The 23,090-nt window shown below is 45.7% G+C and overlaps 1 protein-coding gene and 1 non-coding gene across 50 annotated transcripts in view; both read right to left on the reverse strand.

The window, feature by feature from the left end:
• The window catches only part of PROM1 (prominin 1), a 146,310-nt gene that overhangs the window by 21,094 nt on the left and 102,126 nt on the right, over nucleotides 1–23,090 (reverse strand). For 44 of the 49 annotated variants that reach the window (XR_009601103.1, XM_060417444.1, XM_060417455.1 and 41 more), the window contains 6 exons: nucleotides 21,653–21,727; nucleotides 18,997–19,060; nucleotides 15,183–15,342; nucleotides 10,681–10,833; nucleotides 5,718–5,841; nucleotides 3,610–3,713 (listed from right to left, as the gene is read on the reverse strand). Coding sequence is in view for 48 of the 49 variants with exons in the window: in XM_060417444.1 (XP_060273427.1) it covers nucleotides 3,610–3,713; nucleotides 5,718–5,841; nucleotides 10,681–10,833; nucleotides 15,183–15,342; nucleotides 18,997–19,060; nucleotides 21,653–21,727 (680 nt within the window). In the remaining variant the exon portion in view is untranslated. The remainder of the gene's footprint in view (nucleotides 1–3,609; nucleotides 3,714–5,717; nucleotides 5,842–10,680; nucleotides 10,834–15,182; nucleotides 15,343–18,996; nucleotides 19,061–21,652; nucleotides 21,728–23,090) is intronic. The other 5 variants (XM_060417452.1, XM_060417453.1, XM_060417448.1 and 2 more) reach the window with 1 other exon arrangement.
• On the reverse strand, nucleotides 14,917–15,023 carry LOC114115437 (U6 spliceosomal RNA). Its single transcript, XR_003589780.1, has one exon. It is a non-coding gene; the product is annotated as a U6 spliceosomal RNA (small nuclear RNA).

Raw genomic sequence — 23,090 nt, forward strand, 5'->3', positions numbered from 1 at the left:
CACCTGCCAAGGCAGGAGACATGGGTCCGATCCCTGATCTGGGAGGATTCAACATGCCATGAGCCAACTAAGCCCATGAGCCACAGCTACTGACGTGTGCTCTAGAGCCCGGGAGCCACAGCTACTGAGGCCGCGTGCCCTACAGCCTGTTCTCGGCAGCAAGAGAAGCCACTGCCCTGAGAGGCCCCTGCAAGGCAACTGGAGTGCAGCCCCTGCTCACTGCAGCTACAGAAAGGCCTGCTCAGCAACGGAGGTCCAGCACAGCTGAAAATAAATAAATAAATAAAGTTGTATAGGAAACTTTATCCACTGACTTCCTGGCAGTCCAGTGGCTAAGACTCTGCCCTCCGAATGCAAGGATCCTGGGTTTGATCCACGGTCAGGGAACTAGATATCACATGAAGCAACTAACAGTTTATGTGCTCCAATTACAAATCCCGTGGGCTGCAGTTAAGTGCCCAGTGAAGCCAAATAAAGAGATTAATTTGTTGTTAGTCAGTTGCTAAGTCATGTCCCATTCATTGCCCACCCATAAACTGCAGCCCACCCGGCTCGCCTGTACTTCACTGTCTTCTGGGGTTTGTCGAATTCCTGTTCATTGAACTGGTGATGCTGAATTGGTGACACTATCTAAACATCTCATCTGTCGTCCCCTTCTCCTCCTGCTTTCAGTCTGTCCCAGCATCAGGGTCTTTTCCAATGAGTCAGCTCTTTGTATCAAGTGGCCAAAGTATTGGAGCTTCAGCTTCAGTGTCGGTTCTTCTAATAAATATTCAGGGTTGATTTCCTTTAGGATTAACTGGTTTGATCTCCCTGCTGTCCAAGGGACTCTCAAGAGTCTTCTCCAGCACCTCAATTTGAAAGCATCATTTCTTCCATGCTCAACCTTATGATCCAGTTCTCACATCCATACATGATTATTGGAAAAACCATAGCTTTGGCTAGACAGACTTTTGTCAGCAAAGTCATGTCTCTGCTTTTTAATATGGTATCCAGGTGTGTTACAGCATTCCTTTCAAAGAGCAAGCATCTTTTAATATCACAGCTGCAGTCACTGTCTGCAGTGATTTTGGAGCCCAAGACAATCAGACCTGTCACTGCTTCCACTTTTTCCCCATGTATGTGCCATGAAGTGATGGGACTGGATGCTATGATCTTAGTTTTTTGAATACTGAGTCTCAAGCCAGCTTTTTCACTCTCCTCTTTCACCCTTATCAAGAGGCTCCTCACCCTCTGCTATTAGTGTGGTATCATCTGCATATATGAGGTTGTTAAATATTAAAAAAAAAACAAAAGCCCCCTATCAAGCCCCTTCCTGACCATTTCCCTCCACTTTTCCAGGGCTGAGCTCTACCTAATGAACCTAAGGTTGAACTAAGGGTAGGGGACAGGGAGGGGCTGCCAAACGTCCCCTTTGGCTGCAAACCTAACTTGGCCTCACCTCTCCTAACTTCTCTGAAACGTGGCAAATGCCTTCTCGAGTGAGCTCAGCAGGGTGGCCACACCTTTGCACACATTCTTGCCATCCAGATGACCTTGTCCTGAGTGCCGCTTCCTTGTACAGCTGCCAAGGCCCTCCGGCCCCGAGGGACGCCTGGGAGAACTTTCCAGAATCCTGGCCGGGGTGATGCTCCTCTCCAGGGAGCCCCAAGTAGGCTGGCATTGGTGATACACTGACCACCAGAGGAAAGACTGGAGAGTTCCACCAGAGCCAGAATCCCAAAGAGCTTGCAGATGAGGCCGAGAAGCTTGGCTTCCTTCTCTTAAGGCTGGTGAGGGTTGCATTCATTGCATTCATTGGAGTGCACAGACTCCAATGGATTGAAAGTGTCTTCCTAGAACATGCTGTTGAGAAGGCTCCTGTGACCCTCTGGGCAAAGCAGAAGACCCCAGGTGACGAGCGAGTCCGCCATGAGGGCCGGGTGCCAGGCAGATGGACCCCTCTGCTGCTTACTCACTGTTTCCCTGGATGTGAGGGGAGCTGGTGATACTCAGCTGACTATGATCACACTACTGAAGCAACAGGAAGGGGACTGTGTGGTCACAGAGGCCCTGGGGGTGGAGCCGGGCTGGCGCCCAGGCGGCCTGACTCACGGCCTGGACCTCAGGCTACACCACTGTCGGCCCGTGAGAGACTCAGACTGATGAGAGATGTTCGCATATGGAGGGCTGGGGACATCTTTCTGGCTTCTGCAAGATCTAACTCAAATTTTATGCTAACTAAAACAGATTGCTTGTGGCCTGTCAAAGAGACATTTGTATGTCAGCTTACATACAATGAAATTATGAAAGAAAAGGGTGTACTGACCAGGACAATGTACCCATCAAAACAAAGATTAAATGTTTCCTTCCCTGGGACATCAATGCTGGTCCTCCCTCAGTGATAAGACTGGTGCCAAGGCCATGCTGACTCGCTGTATATACGCTGATCTGTTTTTGCTTTTTGAAATCTTTAATGCATGTATCCCTGACGTATTTAATGTTACTTGTCCTGACAAGATATAAAACTTGCTCAGAGCCATGGTTTCTGGAACAACTCCTCAGAGCTGTCTGAGAGGCTGCCTCCCTGGCTAGAGTCTGCAGTTTGGCTCACGCTGAAGGAGGAAACAGAACAGGTTCTATCTTGAAAGCAGGACTCCATCTTGGGCCGGACTGTGGACTTTGAGCTCTATGCCCAGAATCTATGGAAACGACACACCAACTGGAAAACCAGGCCCCTGGAAGGAAGAGCCCTGGGGCTCTCCATCGCTAAAAGAATACCCTAATTATCTGTGTAACTGAATAGAATCATACATTCTATTATGCTTATTGGGGTATGACTACAGGCCTATTGATAACAGTCCACTGTTAACTACCTAGGCTTAAGGTGTATGACTCACTGGTTAACTTTGATTGTCAGGGAATTCGGGGAGGTGGGTTTGTGCACGTACACTTAGGGTATATAAGATTTTCACAAAAACTTAGTCTTTGGCTAAGAGGAGACTCTGCCTTGGACCCGCCGATATAATAAACGGCACTCCACTATCTGCATCATCCTTCTGAGTGAGTTTGTTTCCCAGAACACGTGGCTACAACAACATAAAACTCTTTCCTATTCCTATTAAAGACTTTGGTATATTTCTGTTCTGTTCTTTTTTTCTGCTGTCCCACAGGCCTTGCAGGATCTTAGTTCCTGAGCAAAGGATGAACCTGGGCTCTGGCAGTGTAAGGATTAAGTCCTAACCACTGGACCTCCAGGGAAATCCCATCTTTATCATTTCTACTGAGAGACTCATCCAGTGAATTCTAAATTGTTATACGGCATTTACCTGGGGCAGGGTGACTCTCAAACAAGAGTTTTCCCAGGGTCCCAAGAATGTATTTTAGGGTCACCTCTACCAATGAATTCTAGTGATAAAGACAGAGTGACTTGGGATGCACCATGCTAAGTCCTAGAGGGTTTTCTGGGGAAGACTGGCTTTTTGGTCTTACTGCTGAGACCAGAGACAGGCTTACTTCTGAAACTGGAAAGTTGACCATTCAAATGAAAAACACGTTGAGAGCAAAATTTTCATTGTAAAAACACAACATTCTAAGTAGAAAAAAAATGCATAATGCAATTATTCATACCTGTAAACTTGTTCAAAAGTGAGATTAACATCCGGTTTGTTAAGTACTAGGCCAGAGAGGTAGTATTTCCAATCCTCATTTAGTAAATATGGAGTGTCCAAAACCTAGAAGAAATTTAAAGACAGTTTTACACTAACATATATGCATATAATTAAATAATATTCTGTTAAACATATAATATTTGGGATATTTTTATTTATATCATGACTTACTTCATTGATTTTCAATTAAACTAGAAAACAGAAGTGTGATTGCAATAGACAGACAGATCACTGGGTGGAAATCATAGGAATTATTAAGAGTACATTTTTGGAGGAAAATCTAAGTAAAATAAAGATTAGAAATGGCTAAAGAATAATTTATTCAGAATATCTAATAGGAAGCCATGAAGCAGTAGGCCCAGCTCTTCACTCTTTCTCCCTGGACAAATGGAGTTAAATCAGGCACATTCTTCAACTTCACATTATGTAAGAAGATGGACTAATGAGTACATGACTGTATACATACATACTTGAGAAGTGCAAATGGGAAACACCCTCATTTTTCCAAATATTCTCCTCTACTTTTTAAGAATTCCTTTTTTAACAATTTAATGTAGAAAAAAAGATGATGAAGGCAGGCCACACGGAGCTAGTGTGACAAACTGATGCTCCCAACTGAGTTTTGCTGAGCCAACTGGGGAATTAAAATACCTCCACAGCAACTGGTTTATCTTAGGAGTCCCTCATCTGATTTTATAACGGAGATGAGGTGGACGAATGTGTACAATAAAACAGGGAAGTGGAAACACATTTTTAAAATCAGAATAGGGAGAAAAACACTGGAAAGTCAAAATGAGAAGACAGACCTGTAGATCAAAACGACTTCATTAGTTAATGAAGCTAAACTTGGATACAGCACCCTAAAACCTGAAGTAGTTGGCTGTAGAGGGAGAAAGTGAAGTCCACATTTAATTCTCAACTACCTCGTCAGATTTCCACCAGGGACGACCCATGAGGTATGCCATTTAGCAGTCTCCTTCGCGTCGATATTTTTTGCAGATTTATTTATCGGCTGCTGCAGCCCATGGACTCTCGAGGTGTGGCTCGCGGGCTCATCACAAAGGCTTAGTTGCCCACGGGCGGTGGGATGCTAGTTCCTCCACCAGGGATCGAACCTGAGTCCCCTGCATCGCCAGGTGGATTCTTAGCCACTGGACCACCAGGGAAGTCCCCTCTTTCACCGCAAATTTAGGGCCCTTCCACCATCTGTGTGGGAAACTGTCATCTGGGAAGTTCTCTGAAATATCAGAAACCTCTTGAAGTTTAGAAGGAACCTGGAAAATTTATCCTTTGATGTTCCACATTTGGGAACTACTTCTGAGAAGAACTGTATTCTCCCCGAATATGACAACCAGCTTTGATGAGTAAGCCTTAACTCCTGGTATCGATTTCACTGACGTTAAAAAAGAATACAGTTGACCTTTCAACAACATGGGTTTGACCTGTAAGGATTCACTTCTATGTGAATTTTTTTCAGCACTAAATAATACAGTGCTATGTGGTCTGAGGTTGGTGGAATCTGAGGAAGGGTATATGGAGTAATCATGTGAACAGAAGGCTGAATATAAGTTGAATGCCCAGAGGATCGTCACCATCAATGCCCTGGTGTTCAAGGGGCACCTGTACAGCCATTTTTTTTTTTTCGCTCTGTCAAATAGATGGAGTCTCAACCTACTGAGTACAAACCAGGTGATCATCTTTTTACTCTTGAAAGAAACCCATTAGACATGCAGCTGCTGCTGCTGCTAAGTCGCTTCAGTGTGTCCAACTCTGTGCGACCCCATAGACGACAGCCCCCCATCCCCGGGATTCTCCAGGCAAGAACACTGGAGTGGGTTGCCATTTCCTTCTCCAATGCATGAAAGTGAAAAGTGAAAGTGAAGTCGCTCAGTCGCTTCCGACTCCTAGCGACCCCACGGACTGCGGCCTTCCAGGCTGCTCCATCCATGGGATTTTCTAGGCAAGAGGACTGGAGTGGGGTGCCATTGCCTTCTCCGATCACTAGGCACAGGGGGAGAATAAAAGCTTTGGCTCAAGCCCTTCGTAATGGACACAATCCATACTTACCTGGAATAACTTTTTGTTTCTGTAGGGCTCACAGACCAGTTTTTCCATATTTCCACCAGCGACGAAAGTCAGCACCACGATGGTCATGACTATCCAAGAAAAGAAGAAACTGAATCCAGCCCCACTGGAAAAACAAACAAACAAAAAGTTAACAATTCTGCAGGCAGTCATTCCCCGTTACCAGAACTTACTCATTCCACCTAGTCCACATATAAAAGGACCTGGGGCGTCAGCTTTCGGCAGGTTAACCTCGGTTCAGCCTACCCAGGGATGTAGACAGGAAGTGCAAGGTGCATCTTAAGGGGATACTTGGCCCTGGGTCCCTGGCCTGCCTGCAGCCCCGCATTGTGGTGCAGATGTGGACCTGGGGTCACCTGAGGCTGTCCGGTGAGGAGGAGGCTGTAAGTTGGTGTCCGTGGAAAATGCTGCCTGTCCTATCAGCAAACAAAAGACACTACACCCCCGCCAACGGTGAGCCCTGGGGGGCTCAGTATAGAAACAGGATGCCCCCCACCCCCCCCATCTAGCCACCACCCGCTGTAGCCATCCTGAAAGGACGCCCCCTGCAGGGACTCAGGAGGATAGCTGAGGCACTCCTCGCAGGGATGATGTCAGTGAGCCCAGACTATCTGGCTTTCTTTTCTTTTTTTTTTGAGATGACTCTGTAGACACGCTGCCTGCCTTGTAAGATTTTATTTTTAAGTTGTAGAATGCTGGGCTAGTTTCAGGTGTACCACAGCAAAGTAAATCAGTTGCGCCTACACACATGTCCACTGTTTGCTTTTTTAGATTCTTTTCCCATATAGCCCATTACAGAACACGGAGTCAAGTTCCCTGCGCTATACAGCAGGTTCTTATCAGGTATCTATTTTATATACCATAGTGTATGTGTGCGTCTACCCCAGTCTCCCAGTTTATCCCACCTCCCTTTACTCCCTGGTAACCATACGTTCGTTTAGTCCGTTCATGATTCTATTGCTGTTTCATAAGTAAAAGTTCATTTGTACCCTGTTTTGTTAAGAGTCCACACAGAAGCAACATCATATAACATACTGAGTGAAGTAACTCAGACCCAGAGAGACCAGTCCCATGTGGTTTTCTTTAATTAGCACTCATCTTCTGAGGCTCAGAGGACCAGAAAAACTCCTCTGTGGCCTGGCTCCTCCCTCACCTCTTCAGAGAGGTTCCCTCAGAGCAACTTGAGAGGCTGTGTCCTGGCCTTAAGTCCTCAGTTTTGTCCGCCAAATACAGCATAATTCTCAGCTTTTAGGGGGTGCATTTTTTTTTCAGTTGGCAGCAGGAGATGTACTCTGGGGAGTCTGAAAGGGGCAGATGTATTCAGATATTCAGAGGGCTGTAGACAGAGAAGCGCTGTGAGGGACAGCCCACGGTGGCAGGCAGGGGCATCCAGCAGGGAAGCCTGCAGGATTCCCAGAGGGAAGGCCACTGAAGGTTTTTAAACACTGGAGGAACATGTCCCGACTTCTCTCTGTAAAAACAAGCCCTCTTGGCTGCGTGTGAAGGGTGGATGGACAGGTGCCCGCAGTGGAGGGTGTCAGGGAGCTGGCTCTTTCTGGCCCCAGATGGGGGCCTGTTGCAGCTGGGAGTGGTGAGTGGAGTCAAGGGTGAAAGAGGGCTGAACCGGGAGGAAGATACAGGAGGATATGGTGAATACTCGTGCGCTCGAAGGGAAGGGAAGGGAAGGGAAGAGAAGGGAAGGGAAGGGAAGGGTGCACCAGGGCTCGTCAGCAGCAGGGACAGGGAATGGGGGAGAGGATGGACTTTTACAAGGTCCTGTTTTCCGGGAGACATGGCGGAGGAGATGCTGTGCAGATGCAGTTTGGTGTTTGGAGCACAGAGGCCTGGGTTACAGACCTACTTTAGGGAGTGAGTGGCTTAGAAATGATGACTGATCCTTGGGGCTGCGGGGGAAGGCAGGGGCAAGCCTAGGACTGACTGGGCCTGGGGGGACCTCACCATTTGAGCAAGAAGTGGTAGAAAGACAGTCAGCAAAGGAGACCAAGGTGGAGGCTCAGGAGGGTGGGAAGGAAACCAGGAGGGTGTGAGGTCACTGGGAGTTAAGGCGTGTTTACAGGAGGGGCAGCTGTTCCGTCACTGCTGTGACGTTCGAGAAGGACTCAGAGAAGTCCACTGGACTGGAGACGCAGAGGTCACTGCTGACGTGACAGTGACCGGCGAGGAACCACGGTGGCTTGGGCTGGGCAGGAGGTGGGAGACCAGGAAACGGGCATCAGACGCAGGTCTTCATTTCAAGACGTCTGTGCAGAGAGGTGAGTTAGAGGGGAGGATGGAGTGTCAATGGGGTTTCCTGTTTTCACTAAAGAGGGGAGAGTCCTGTGGTGTGGCAGATGGACGTTCACCACTGCAGCCCACTCAGCCCCTACAATGCTCGCTGGAGCCTCAGAAGACACAGGACCACAGAGAAGCCAGGACTCCTCCTTTCAGATCTTTTCACTTGGATCCTCCCGGGAGACAAGGACTCTTGCTTGGTTGGTAGAGAGACCGTGTTCTTGATTGGACAGTATCAACCACTTTCAAAGAGCAGGTGGTGTTTTGGCTTGAAGCTGAACTAAACATACTCTTTCTCATTTCTACAAGCAAGTCAGTGATTAGAAGGAAGAAACAGCACTCTCCTAGTTTGAGGAGTCCATACAGTTGTTGACCAGATGTCTCAAAAGATGCAGCATTCTGCCAAGCATAGCAAAGCAGGCCATGCTGAGGGGTGGGCTTCGATGGGACAAAAAAGAAATTGCAGACACCCTCAGGGTGCAGACCACCCAGGATGCATCTGACAGCAAGTGATAGCTACCAGCCTTTCCCCTACTGCTGAGATGGGTCCTATGGCTCCTAAGTCATAGGTTTGCATGTGACCCTAACCCTTTAGAGATCCCTTAACCTGAGACGTGAGCATTACATCCACACTACAGTGGCTCTCAGCTGCCCATCAGTTTGCTCATGACTCTATTTTATTTTTTTGGAGCTAGATATCACTTTTTTTTTTTTTTTGCTTTCATTCCCCCCCAAAAGTAGAATAGACTTTTATGAAAGTTGAACCTTTTCATAGCAATTTACTTCCTCCCTTCAATAATTAAAAACATGCATCAACAGCACATAAATCCACCATGAAAATACTGACCAAATAGCCAAGCGACTATTACATTAAATTATTAAATTCTGAACATTAAATTAATCTTCTGTCTGTAGCTGTGGACATTTAAACAAAAGGCTGGGCAAATACACTCTTCCTTGTTGGCTTGATTCCTGAATTTTAGGCATGTGAGCAAGAAGGCTTTTCCATGGGTGGAACTCTGTCCAGCTTTATCCAATTCTGGCAGACTTCCATGTCATTAGCTTTAAGGTTCTTTTTAAAACTTCACTTAAAAAAAAAAAACAAAACCCCACAAATGAACCTAACAGAAAGACTCACAGACATGGAGAAAGAGTGGTGCTTGCTCGGGGAGGGGTAGGGCAGGGAGAGGGATGGGCTGGGAGTTTGGGGTCAGCGGATACAAATTATGCCATTTAGGATGGATAAATAACAAGGTCCTAGTGTATACACAGGGAACTATATTTAATATCTTGGAATAAACCATCACCGAATAGAATATAAAAAGGAATGCATACATGTGAGTCACTTCGCTGTGCAATAGAAATTAACACACACTGTAAATCAACTACGCTTCCATAAAACAAAAACTGATGTGCCTGCATTCACGTGAATAAAGGCTTGTACTACAGTGAAGCCTGAAGCTTTACGCAAGTGGCCTTAACTTTACAGTCACAGCTCATAAGTAGCCAGATTATTATAGTGACCCAAAGTTTAAAAAAGCAAATTAATGCATGTCACTATAGACACAAGTAAAGAAATGGCTATGGTTTTGGTTCCCTATGGCCCAAAACACCTCTTCTAAATCTTAACCCTCCCCTGGAGCCTCATCTCCACCATCCCCAACTCATTCCCAGGAGTTTATAGGAAAAGGGAATATCACACAGCTTCCCCTCTGGGGAGCATTCCGAGCTTTTACCCCTGGTCACTGGTTTACATTTCTGGCTCCACCTCCACATCCATCCAGCACATGCCCCTCTGCTTTGTTATAAGCTAGTAAACGGTTTTCTTTACAAAAACAGGAACTTGGACGCGAATCTGACTGAAACAGGGATAACAGCTCCAGTCTGCGTCACATTTAGCACCTGCTGGTACCTCACATCTGATCCCATCACTAATACAGGCGACCTGTCTAACTCCCAAGGGTGCTGGCTCCTCAATCTCTGTTCTAAATCGAGTCTCTAGAGCTTCAGAGTGAACAGTGTCTGCTGTCAGATCAACCTTCAGAAAGTATCTGGTGAATGCACGGATTGGTAGATTGACAGACAGACAGATAGATGCTGTTGTTCTTTAGTTGCTAAGTCATGTGCGAGTCTTTTTCGACCCTGTGTACCGTAGTCCGACAGGCTCCTCTGCTCATGGAACATTCCAGGTAAGAATACTGGAGTGGATTACCATTTTCTTCTCCAGCGGATCTTCCCAACCCAGGGATCAAACCTGCATCTCCTGCTTTGGCAGGTGGAATCTTTACCACTGAGCCACCAGGGAAGCCCAGAAAGAGAGACAGATATGGGGGAAAATAGTGAGAATTAAGAAAGCAAACTTGGAAATAATTTCCTGATAGCTGCTTTGTGGAGGAGCCTACCATACACACATGAATATCCGTATAAAGATGCACTTTAAGCTTGTCTCTCAAAGCGCCACCTACCTAGAGTTTCCTTGATTTTTATGCTCAATGGAATTTCCCAAACCAATGAAAGCATAATCACATCAGGTCTCCGCTGTCTGTCGCTGGAACCCAGAGTGCTTGGCCCGGAGACCACCGGGTCCCTGTCACACCACGGTCCCCACCCTGTGTTTCTACCCTTCACAGACCAAGGAAGGACCGAGACTCACACCATGAGAAGGAGGCCCCCGGTGTTCGAGACGCAGCCTCGTCTGGTTGGGGTGGCATTCTGGTCATAGCCCAACGTGCCACACAGCAAGCCCAGGAGGTAAAAAGTCAAGATGAGGGTCAGCAAGCAGCAGACGACCAAGCAAACCAGCCACCTGGGGGAACAAGCACAGAGCAGGCACACGTGAGCAGTGACGTCATCGCAACACAAGCGTGCTGGACCCGGGCGGAGGGGTCCACGCTACCCTTGGCAGTCAATCAGAGTCCTGCTCATTCCTCAGAGGGAGAGCTCGCTGTGAGAAGACCCCTTTCCGGCCAGAGTCCTCCAGCTCAACCAAGTCAACATTTATCGTGGTTTCAAAGAGCTCTCAAAGGTCATGGGATTATCGCTTCTTTCCCTTCGCTTTAATCCACCGGGCCGGAAGCAGGGTTGACTCAGCCTCTCCGAGGCAACTGACAACCCCTTAAGGCTTTTCAGTTCTCTCAAGGTTCCTGAGGCTACAAGTGTGGATAATCAGGGTGTTAGACAAAAGGGTAAATGATGGTTGGAATGCTGCGTATTCAGAGAGTTATTGAGGGTGGCCCCAGGACAAGCCAAGCTTAACACTGACTTACTTCCCCCACCAAACACAACCACAACCATGCCCCTTAAGGCTTTTCAGTTCTCTCAAGGTTCCTGAGGCTGCAAGTATTTATTATAAAGAGGATGAGATGCAGACAGATCATGATAGACAACAGATAAGAATTTGGGACTGGTTCCCCTGGTCTTTTATCTAAAATGTTTTGTGATTTTCGGAATACTAGGGACAGTGGGGCGGGGAGTAACCTGTGTTCCTTACTGAGGCAGATACCTTCTACTTGATGAGTGCACTGAACATTTTAGAAATTTTCACATCAAGTGTGAACAGTGCATGCTCAATCGTGTCTGACTCTTTGTGACCCCATGGCTGTAGCCCGCCAGACTCCTCTGCCCATGGGATTCTCCAGGCAAAGATACTGGAGAGGGGTGCCATTTCCTACTCCAGGGGAACTTCCTGACCCAGGGATCCAACCTGTGTCTCCTGCATCTCCTGCAGTGGCAAGGCGATTCTTTACCACTAGCACCACCTGGGAAGCCCTTAGAATTTTAGGCCCATCCCAAATCAAATGCCTGCAGAATGGGGGTCTCAGCGTTATGGGAGGTCTTGTGAGACACTCGAGGATAAGGGATCCTCAGTTAGGTCTTGCTGGCATTCCTCGAATGTACAGCAACCCAGGAGTGTTCAAGGGTAGAAATACTTCCCAATCTTTAAAATGCTAAAAAACAAAGCATGTACTCTGCAACAAAAGCTGTCACTGCAGTTTTTCATTCAGTTAAGAATAAACTCAATCATTATTAATAATGGGCTTCCCAGGTGGCACTAGCAGTAAAGAACCCGCCTGTCAATGCAGGAGACCTAAGCGAAGAGGGTTTGATCCCTCGGTTGGGAAGACCCCCTGGAGGAGGGCAAGGCCCCCACTCCAGTATTCCTGCCTGAAGAATCCCAAGGACAGCCACCTGCACCTACTCTGTGATGTTTTGTGCCAGATCCTGAGGATACAAATTTAAATAAGCCACGGACTCTGGCCTCAGGGATCTTTTACTGTTAATGCATGTCTCATCTACTTTGTTAAATTTCTTTTTAAAATAAGCTTATAGTCTCAGGGTGCGGGAGGAGGAAGGGAAGGGAGCTGGTATGTAGACAGATCATGGCCCCGTTCCTCCCATCTGTACCACTCTGACTTCTAATGAGATTTCAAGTCCATTGGGAAAGGGTCTGTCTTACGTTTGTTTGTAACAATCCTTGGGTCGGGAAGATCCCCTGGAGGAGGAAATGGCAACCCACTCCAGTATTCTTGCCTGGAAAATCCCATGGATGGAGGAGCCTGGTGGGCTGTAGTCCATGGGGTCGCAAAGAGCCAGACACGACTGAGCGACTTGACTTTTTATTCTTTGTTCACTGGGGTGGCCAAGCCACATGGTAGGAAAAGGCGGGCTGATACACAGCGATAAGTAAGGGCATAGTCAGGTGGGAGTTGAAAACCCACCTTTGCCACATTGTCCTCAGTCTTCCCTCGGGGAGGGAAGTCACTTCATCTCCCTGAGTCTCAACAAAACAGGGTTATAAACACAACACAACCCAGGGGGTTTCTGTGAGATGCTATATGGAGAGCTCCTGGTGGGCACACTGCGACTCTTCCCTAAAGGCTAGCAAGCACTGTTATTGTCTCACTATTTATCTTGCGCTCCTGCATAATAAATATTCCACGTAGGGATGGCGGTCTCTGGAGTCTCCTGGGTTTGGGCAGCTGTAAGAGTTCCAGTAGTGGTCGTGGGGCTGAGCCTTTCAGAGCAGAGATCCCGTCTTACTTCTCATGTGATCCTGGAGATCCCGCGAGTCTCTCCTGTCCTGTCCTCCCCTCAAGCCCTTGTCTGAGATATGCCCACCAGCATCTCCCAGGACCACATCCTACCATTAGCATTTTTCTAAAGGACAAAGAGCTGGGATCCACAGCAGCTTCAGACAATCCGCTGGTTTCAAGGATGCTCTTTCCGTAAGAACCAACCTCTACGTATTTACTTTATATATGCATATAGAAAAAAATATTATCTGAATGCTCTAATTTCTTTTAAATTTTAAAATCCTGTTACATACCTTAGATAATTATAACCAAGACTCTGCAAGCCATCAAAATTGCAAATAATTGACTATTTGGCTCAAGAACTTCCAGTCTTTAATAGTGATGGAATTCCAGTTGAGCTGTTTCAAATACTGAAAGACGATGCTGTGAAAGTGCTGCACTCAATATGCCAGCAAGTTTGGAAAACTCAGAAGTGGTCACAGGACTGGAAAAGGTCAGTTTTCATTCCAGTTTCAAAGAAAGGCAATGCCAAAGAATGCTCAAACGACCACACAATTGCACTCATCTCACATGCTAGTAAAGTAATGCTCAAAATTCTCCAAGCCAGACTTGAGCAATACGTGAAATGTGAACTCCCTGATATTCAAGCTGGATTTAGAAAAGGCAGAGGAACCAGAGATCAAATTGCCAACATCTGCTGGATCATGGAAAAGCAAGAGTTCCAGAAAAACATCTATTTCTGCTTTATTGACTACACCAAAGCCTTTGACTGTGTGGATCACAGTAAACTGGAAAATTCTGAAAGAGATGGGCATACCAGACCACCTAACCTGCCTCTTGAGAAATCTGTATGCAGGTCAGGAAGCAACAGTTAGAACTGGACATGGAACAGCAGACTGGTTCCAAATAGGAAAAGGAGTATGTCAAGGCTGTATATTGTCACCCTGCTTATTTAACTTACATGCAGAGTACATCATGAGAAACGCTGGACTGGAAGAAACACAAGCTGGAATCAAGATTGCTGGGAGAAATATCAATAACCTCAGATATGCAGATGACACCGCCCTTATGGCAGAAAGTGAAGAGGAACTAAAAAAGCCTCTTGATGAAAGTGAAAGAGGAGAGTAAAAAGGTTGGCTTAAAGCTCAACATTCAGAAAACGAAGATCATGGCATCTGGTCCCATCACTTCATGGGAAATAGATGGGGAACAGTAGAAACAGTGTCAGACTTTATTTTTGGGGGCTTCAAAATCAGTGCAGATGGTGACTGCAGCCATGAAATTAAAAGACGCTTACTCCTTGGAAGAAAAGTTATGACCAACCTAGATAGTATATTCAAAAGCAGAGACATTACTTTGCCAACAAAGGTCCGTCTAGTCAAGGCTATGGTTTCTCCAGTGGTCATGTATGGATGTGAGAGTTGGACTGTGAAGAAGGCTGAGAGCCGAAGAATTGATGCGTTTGAACTGTGGTGTTGGAGAAGACTTTTGAGAGTCCCTTGGACTGCAAGGAGGTCCAACCAGTCCATTCTGAAGGAGATCAACCCTAGGATTTCTTTGGAAGGAATGATGCTAGAGCTGAAGCTCCAGTACTTTGGACACCTCATGCGAAGAGTTGACTCATTGGAAAAGACTCTGATGCTGGGAGAGATTGGGGGCAGGAGGAAAAGGGGACGACCCAGGATGAGATGGCTGGATGGCATCACAGACTCGATGGACATGAGTCTGAGTGAACTCCGGGAGATGGTGATGGACAGGGAGGCCTGGTGTGCTGCAATTCATGGGGTCGCAAAGAGTCGGACACGACTGAGCGACTGAACTGAACTGAACTGATTCACACACATACGTCTATACACACATGTATGTAATGCTTCATGAATTTTCATGTCATCCTTTCACAGTGACCATGCTAGTCTTCTTAGCATGGTTTCAATTTTAGTATACATGCTGCTGAAGTGAACAACTTTTTAAATGAACTTAAACTAGGGTGAACACATATCACCTTATGGCCTCTTTGTACAATTTGCTGTCTTAAGATTATCCTGGTTATATCGCCAAATTTTCACCCGACTCCCCAGCAAGTTCCATGCTCGTAGTAGAAAAGCTCAAAGAAGGCACTGACCTGTATGAATCGCATTCTTCGATAGTGGGTAAATAGTGGAGGATGTAATCTTCAGAGTTATTAATGTAACGGACGAAACTCGACAGTGTCTTCTGAATAGGAATCTTTGTGCTTATATTCTTGACATCAGATTGAATGGAATTCAAGGTCTTTTTAAACTCTGAAAACAAAGACGCCTCAGTTATGCCTTTTCATAGAGGAGACAAGACATTTAGTTTTGGAACTTAACTGAAAAGCTTGAACCACTTTTAGCTCCTCCCATGTTATGCAGATGTTTAAAATATGAGAAGATTCTACAAGCAGCATGAATGCAGCCAAGTCTATTGAAAAGCAACTGTTTAACAGAAGAGCAAGCTATGAGAACTGACTTAAATGACATGGTGTGAAATCAAGCCAGAGTTTTCTTCTACTTATTTCACTAAAAAAAAAAGAAAAGCAAAATGGACCAAGTGACTAAACTGTACTGTGTGCCTACAGCAGATAAGGCATTTGTACATATGTTAACTCATTTCTCATTCCCAATTCACTAACAGGGATGCTGGGCTCATAGGGGTTAAATCACTTGACCATATATCTGTTTTTCAGAAAGTACTAGAAATGTGATTAAAAACTCAGGTTCACCTACCTGTAAAGCTTCTGTTAAATGATTTTGAAAAAAAAAAAAAACTATTTAATAATATAAGAATCCCTCCATCTACATAATAGCACTGAGGAACACAGTAATTTTCCAGGAACAATTTCTTGAACACATGACCTCAAGTGACATTTCTGTTAAAATTGTATTTGATTCATACAAATTGAATCTTGCTAAAGTCTACCTGTGTCTCCTACATGCAAAAAGCAGTACTATTCCCAGTGGTCAGTTTCTATTAACATGCATCCTAATCTCTCAGGGAGGTTATGTTACATCTTTCTGGAATGTGTGTAATCATCAGGGCAGGTCCTGGGATCAAAGTCAGCAGGGGTGGGGACCGTGACCACTCACTAAGACCTGAAGGGGCCTCATCCACAGTGATTCTTGATGGGGACATCCCAGAAACATACTCATTGGTCAAGGTCTGCTGATTCTGAAAGGCAGACACACGTCTCTGCAGCAGCGGAACCAAGACTGGCAGGTCTCAGGATGCGATCCAGGGCTCCTGGTGAACTTCTGGGAGCTGGGAGCACCATCCGAAAGGAAATGACGTCACACTGGTGGAAATTTTTTGTTTGAAATTGTGTGGTTCACCTCCGTGTGACTCTTCAGGAGCTCCTAGGAGTCAGAGTGGGTGGACGTCTCATCCACATGACTCATGCCTAGAGACCCCAGGACCCTCCACCCGGAGACTCTGTAGGTCTTTTTAATTAATTAATGTGTTTATTTTTGATTGCCCTGGGTCTACGTTGCTTTGCGAGGGCTTCCTCCAGTTGAATGGGGCTACTCTTCACTGAGGTCTGCAGGCTTCTTGTCACGGTGGCGTCTCTTGCTGCAGAGCACAAGGTGCACAGGCTTCAGCCGCTGCGGCATTCAGGCTCAGTAACTGTGGCTCTCGAGCCCCAGAGCACTCCAGTTTTCAGGCTCTTGCAGGACCAGGGCTTGAACCCATGACCCCGACACTGGCAGGCAGATTGTTATCCACTACGCTACCAGGGAAGTCCTCCAGGTCTCTTTGTTCACCCTGAGATTTCTGGGGGTTGTTACACATGGCATCCAACCAGTCCATCCTAAAGGAGATCAGTCCTGGGTATTCACTGGAAGGACTGATGTTGAAGCTGAAGCTCCATTACTTTGGCCACTGATGTGAAGAGCTGACTCACTGGAAAAGACCCTGATGCTGGGAAAGATTGAAGGCAGGAGGAGAAGGGGATGACAGAGGATGAGATGGTTGGATGGCATCACTGACTCAATGGACATGGGTTTGGGTGGACTCCGGGAGTTGGTGATGGACAGGGAGGCCTGGTGTGCTGCAATTCATGGGGTCACAAAGAGTCGGCCATGACTGAGCAACTGAACTGAACTGAACACGTGGCATATAAATACCCCCTCTCCTAAGCGCCGTTTCCTTGTCTCCGAATCGGGCCTTTTCCGCTTCTCCGCTGTGTTCCTCCCCACACTCCGCAACCTTGGTGACTCTGTACAGAGCTGCCGCCCTCTCAACAAATACCTTCTTCCAGCTTCAGTTCGGACATTGCTTCCTCCGGGAAGCCTTCCACTATTCTCTCCGGCCACTGGATCCCTTGCACACACCTCACTAGGTTCCCAGAGGGTGGTAAAAGCCAGCTGTAGGGTTCATGCCCAGCTGCAGGGTACACAGGGGTCATGCCTCCCTTACCTCCCATCCCCAGAACCCAAGCAGTGGGCACACAGCAGGCAATCATGGGTACTACAGGTTGTTTGGGAAGGACATGAAAACCCTCACTTGTCTTCAACCTGGGGGGCGGCAGGGGGCGCTCGCTCAGACTCAAGAAAACTCTGGCTCGTGTTCAGGTGATGGCAGTGTGTACACCCGGCCTCGCGCATGCAAACTGCGCGCCTTGCTTGGCCAGACTTACAAGGGAGGGTGGCACGTATTGGCAGAGGAGGTCCAGGAAGAAGAAACAAAGAGAGTAAACACAGAGATTAGTAAGCAAGTGGCTCTCAGATGAACAGTGTGGGTTATCTCTCAGATGCCGGCATAGGAAAGCCAGAACTCTGTCTTGAATAGGTCAGTATTTTAAACAGAAGGGAATCTTAAACAGAAGGGAAACCACAGAACATCCAAAGCACTATGTAGTAGGAGAAAATCCTTTTTACTCAAAGTCTTAATGGGTTGAAAAAGCAGTATTAGGGAAAAAAAAAAAAAAAACCTCCAACACAGCATTTTAAAACCACTCCATCAACAGGCCTTCCCTGGTGGCTCAGCTGGGAGAGCCCGCATGCAATGCGGGAGACCTGGGTTTGATCCCTGGGTTGGGAAGATCCCCTGGAGTAAAGGAAAGGCTACCCACTCCAATATTCTGGCCTGGAGAATTCCCTAGATAGTATAGTCCATGGGGTTGCAAAGAGTCGGACACGATGGAGTGACTTTCACTTCACCATCAACAGATAAAAAGAAGCACTAAGAAGATGATTTAAAGAAAGAGAGCGGATAGCCTTACACAGCTTCAGAGATGTGTCCCCTTAGCGGACAGCCCAGGGGACTCCACACTCTTGCACAAAGAATTGTTTATACTGTGTCCTTTCTCTGTACTTCACCCTAGATATGACCACCTGAATTCCACCTGTGACTTGGCTGCTTGAGATCAGTGGGATTCTCTTGTCATCACTTCTGCCTCTCCAAAAGGGTAAGCACCTTAAGACCCTAGGGCAGCATGACGTCAGCCTCCCTAGGGCAGCATGACGTCAGCCTCAGAAGCAGACCAATGTTTTCCTAAAGAGACAAAATAAGTCCCTAGACAGAGCGTTCCTTTAAAAAAATCAATTTTAAGCTCTTTTAGGAAATACATTTACAGTGAAAACAACCCAGATCTGACCTTCCAGACAGTAAGCTATGCCTGTTGTTGGCCCTTACAGCGTCTGCCAGGTTATCATCACAGTCTAACCCTCAGCCCTGCAGCTTCCAGCCATAGGAGGATGTTAATCTGTGGCTAAGTATTATTTTTTTTAATTGATATCATTTGGTGAAGGTAGCATTACTGAAATACTTATTATTTAGTTTTGTAGTTTGGGGTTTTAGTGAGAAAATATATATTTTTTTAAAGAGGGAAAAAGAACAATTCTTAATAATGCATTTCTTTGTGCTAACCAGCCAACTCTTAACAAGGAGACACAATTACTTCTAACTGGCAATCTCACCTGTTATGAAGTCCCTGGTTTGATTTTGCACTTCCTCAGGTATGTTAGAAAGAGATTCATTGGCCTAAAGAAGGTTCAAATAAAATCATTATTCAGAGTAAGTAGAAGAGCATTTCATAGCATTCATGTTCAGCTTAGAATGGAACAGAGAAGCAAAATCCAACCTTTATCTTAAGGATGAAATGATCATGACATGGTCATTAAAAGTCTAAAAAAAAATATTCCCCTTTAGAGAGGACTTGCTTTAATTTGTATCCATGAAAAGTTTTTAATTTTCAGTTCATGTTAAATGTTTCCATGTATTTATCCCAGTGTTTCTCAGCTGGGGGCAACTTTGTCCCCCAGGAGATACCTGGCAATGTCTGGAGATGTTCTGGTTATCACAACTGATAATGTCCTTGCCATTGTCGGGCATCAGCCAGGGATGCTAATACATACTCCACAGTGTACTGGACCAGTCAAAGTGCCCTGCGGTTAAGAAACCCTGATCTGTACAGTGTACCACATGTAGCTATGAAGTGAAACTCTAAAAACAGAATCTTATTTTCCAAAGCAATTGCATGATAAAATTGGAGATCTAGTCTCAGGGAGAACTATAATGTCCTAAAACACAACTTAGAAAGAATACAGACTGTAGTGAGGCTCAAATGAAAATCAAAGCAGCCGTGCCATGCTCTCTCACTCTTGGGCTAAATCCATGAAAGGACAATGTCATTATTTCCAAGCAACTTACCTAGAGAGCCAGACTTCTGTCTAGAAGGGGTTTAATTTGTGTTCCTTAACTGTCTGCTGGTGTATTTAGACATTTGTTAGGGAACACTGTAGTGATTACCACCTCTTACGAACTGAATGTCTGTCCCCCTGGAATGTATATGTTGAAATCTTGACCCCCAAAGTGATGGAATTAGGAGGTGGGGTCTTTGGGATGTGATTATCTCATGAGGGTGGAGCCTCCATGAACGGGATTAGTGCCCTGTTAAAGGGGACCCCCAGAGAAGGCAATGGCACCCCACTCCAGCACTCTTGCCTGGAAAACCCCATGGACGGAGGAGCCTGGTGGGGCACAGTCCATGGGGTCACTAAGAGTCGGACACGACTAAGCGACTTTACTTTCACTTTTCACTTTCACGCATTGGAGAAGGAAACGGCAACCCACTCCAGTGTTCTTGCCTGGAGAATACCAGAGACGGGGGAGCCTCATGGGCTGCCATCTGTGGGGTCGCACAGAGTCGGACATGACTGAAGCGACTTAGCAGCAGCAGCAAAGGGGACCCCAGAGAGCTCTCTCTACTTATTGAGGATACAATGTGAAAACCTAGAAAAGGTCCCCCTTATCTGAGGCTGGTAACCTTATCTTTGACCTTTAGCCGCAAGAACTGGTCAGAAATATACTTCCATTGTTTATAAACCACCTGGTCTATGATATTCTCTTATAGAAGTCCAGGCTTCTCAAGTGGCTCACTGGTAAAGAACCCGCCTGCCAATGCAGGACATATAAGAGACGTGGGTTCCATTCCTGGGTCAGGAAGATCGCCAGGAGAAGGAAATGGCAACTCCAGTATTCCTGCCTGGGATATCCCTAGGACAGAGGAGCCTGGCATGCTGCAGTCCATGGGGTGGGAAAAAGTCGGACATGACTTAGTGACTCAACAACAACAATCCAAGTTACAAACTTTATAAGATTTGTGGTGACAATAAGTTCCCACTTTAGCTTAGCAACACTGATGCCACGAAAAGGAAGTTCATGACTTGCGTTTCCTCAAACGCAGCTAAGCCGCCCAGCACACTGGCACTTGCAGTGGCTTTGGTACACCTGACCTCTACATTTATCTGTGTTTGGACTTGGGGGGGTCAACCATCACAAGAGGTTTAATGTCTAGAAAAGGATTTACAGATCTTCTGATTCCATTCCTTCATTTAACAAATAAGATGATGTCAGCGTGCAGAGACCGAGAGTTTCTAACGACTTGTCTGAGGGGACACTTACTTCGTTAGCACATGTAGGTGAGTGTTTGATAGACAGCTGATGACTTCTTTAATGTTTATGCTTTAAAGGATGGAGTTGAGAATAAAGCTATTCTCTCCCTCTTCAGCTCTTGGGGAAATTCCAGTATTCTGGACCAAGGTGGTCCCTGTCATTTTTTAGGGTTTAAAGTCTTGTGGGACAACCAAGACAGGAAAGCAATAGTCACTGTGATGAGGAGCTTAACAAAGAATACTTGTGATGCTCTAAGAGTGTATTAAAAAAGGGTTCTGATCTGGTCAAGATGCCCAGGAAAGGCCTCATTAAGAAGGTGAAATAGAAAACTCCAGGTAGCTACTAGTAGTCCAAGAAGCTGGGCAAAGGGCAAGGAGAAGAAAAGAAATGCCAGGCAGAGCACAGAGTCTGCACGTGAGCAGAAGTGAGGAGGGGCACCACACGGCTGCCTCCCTGGTAGAGTGTGAGAGTGCCTTGAGTGAGAACCAGTACAATGTCCGCCATGACACCCATCTGGTCCTGGAGAACAATATCCATCACCCTTCTTGGCAACTCGGCTCCAGAATGTCTCTGCTTTTTCGCCGTTACCTAGTTCCTTATGCACTACTCTACTCTTGAAAATCATCTAAAATAAGCTTCTGTGTGTGTTTTTTTTTTTTTTTCCTCTAAAGACCATACCTTTTGGACCAGGCTGGACAAATCTGTTTGAAGAAGTCCATCAAGCTGAGTGATGTGTCCATCCAAAGACGGGAGCTGAAATTTTATAAAACAAAGTATAAGGCCAGGTGGTTACCCCACACTCCCAATTCTTTGTGATAAGCAAGGGATCTTCTTAAATTCAACTCCTGAGACATCTATATTATAAAGGGTGTGACCTACATTTCTTCTGAACAACAGCATATTGATGGAGGAAAACCACTGGCTCAGAATAGACCCTACAAGTACTGATTTTACATGTTTGGAGGTCTCCCATAGCAGTCAGCTCAAAGTGATGGCAAGAAATTTAACACAGATTGAATACACATGACCTCACATGTGACTGAGTACCAGGACTAAACATTGTTGAATACAGTTGTGAACAGCTTCTTGAAAAATAGCCTTATAAAGAGAATCCCTGGTGGGTCTGTGGTGGAGAATCCACCTGCCAGTGCAGGAGACGTGAGCTTGATCCTGGGTTGGGAAGACACCCTGGAGAAGAAAATGGCAACCCACTCCAGTGTTCTTGCCTGGGAAATCCCATGGAGAGGAGCCTGGCAGGCTACAGTCAATGGGGTTGCAAGAGGTGGATATGGCTTAGCAGTGAAACCACAACAGTCTTCAAAAATGTCAGTGTCACCAAAGAAAGACTGAGAAACTGTTCCAGGTTAAAGGAACCAAAGACACATGACAATTAAAGACAATGTGTACCCCAGACCAGACCTTGCACTGGGAAAGAGAAATCAATTTTCAAGCACATTTTTTTAAGAAAAATCAGCAAATTTTGATATAAATTTTGGTGGTATTGGATCAGTATTATGTTACCTTAATTTTGGTAGTCATAATCATTATGTAAAGTTAGGAAACACATCAAAATATTTAAGGGTAAAAAAGCATGATGTCTACATCTTTCCTCTAAATGAGAAAAGGGCAGAATGCGTAGTATTGTACCCATATAGATGATAGTATAAACAGATGATAGGTACATAGATAAATGGATAAAATAGTATAATTAAACAAAGGGAGCAAAGTGTTGACAACTGGTGAATCTAGGTAAAAAAAATGTAGGCAGGGAAACTGGTACCATTGTTACAAATTCTCCGCATGTTTTTTAAAGCACATCACAATTAAAAGTTACTCCCCAAAGGACTCAATTTCAAAGAATTTGGATGCAAGTATACATCCTACATATTGCTGTTCTATGACAACAAAAGTTACTGTAGTAGATTCAACACAGATATTGAATGTTAAGTGTTTGAATAAAACTGATCCACGAAATGTGAGAGTGAGAAAAATCTATATTAAAACATCGTTTTACGTAAGTGTGACGTGTACATATCACTGGGCTTCCCAATGGCTCAGTGCTACAGAGGCCACCTGCTAACACAGGAGATGCGTGTTCGATCCCTGGGACAAGAAG

The sequence above is a fragment of the Ovis aries genome, chromosome 6 (genome assembly GCF_016772045.2).
Source record: "Ovis aries strain OAR_USU_Benz2616 breed Rambouillet chromosome 6, ARS-UI_Ramb_v3.0, whole genome shotgun sequence".
Classification (NCBI taxonomy): Eukaryota; Metazoa; Chordata; class Mammalia; order Artiodactyla; family Bovidae; genus Ovis; species Ovis aries.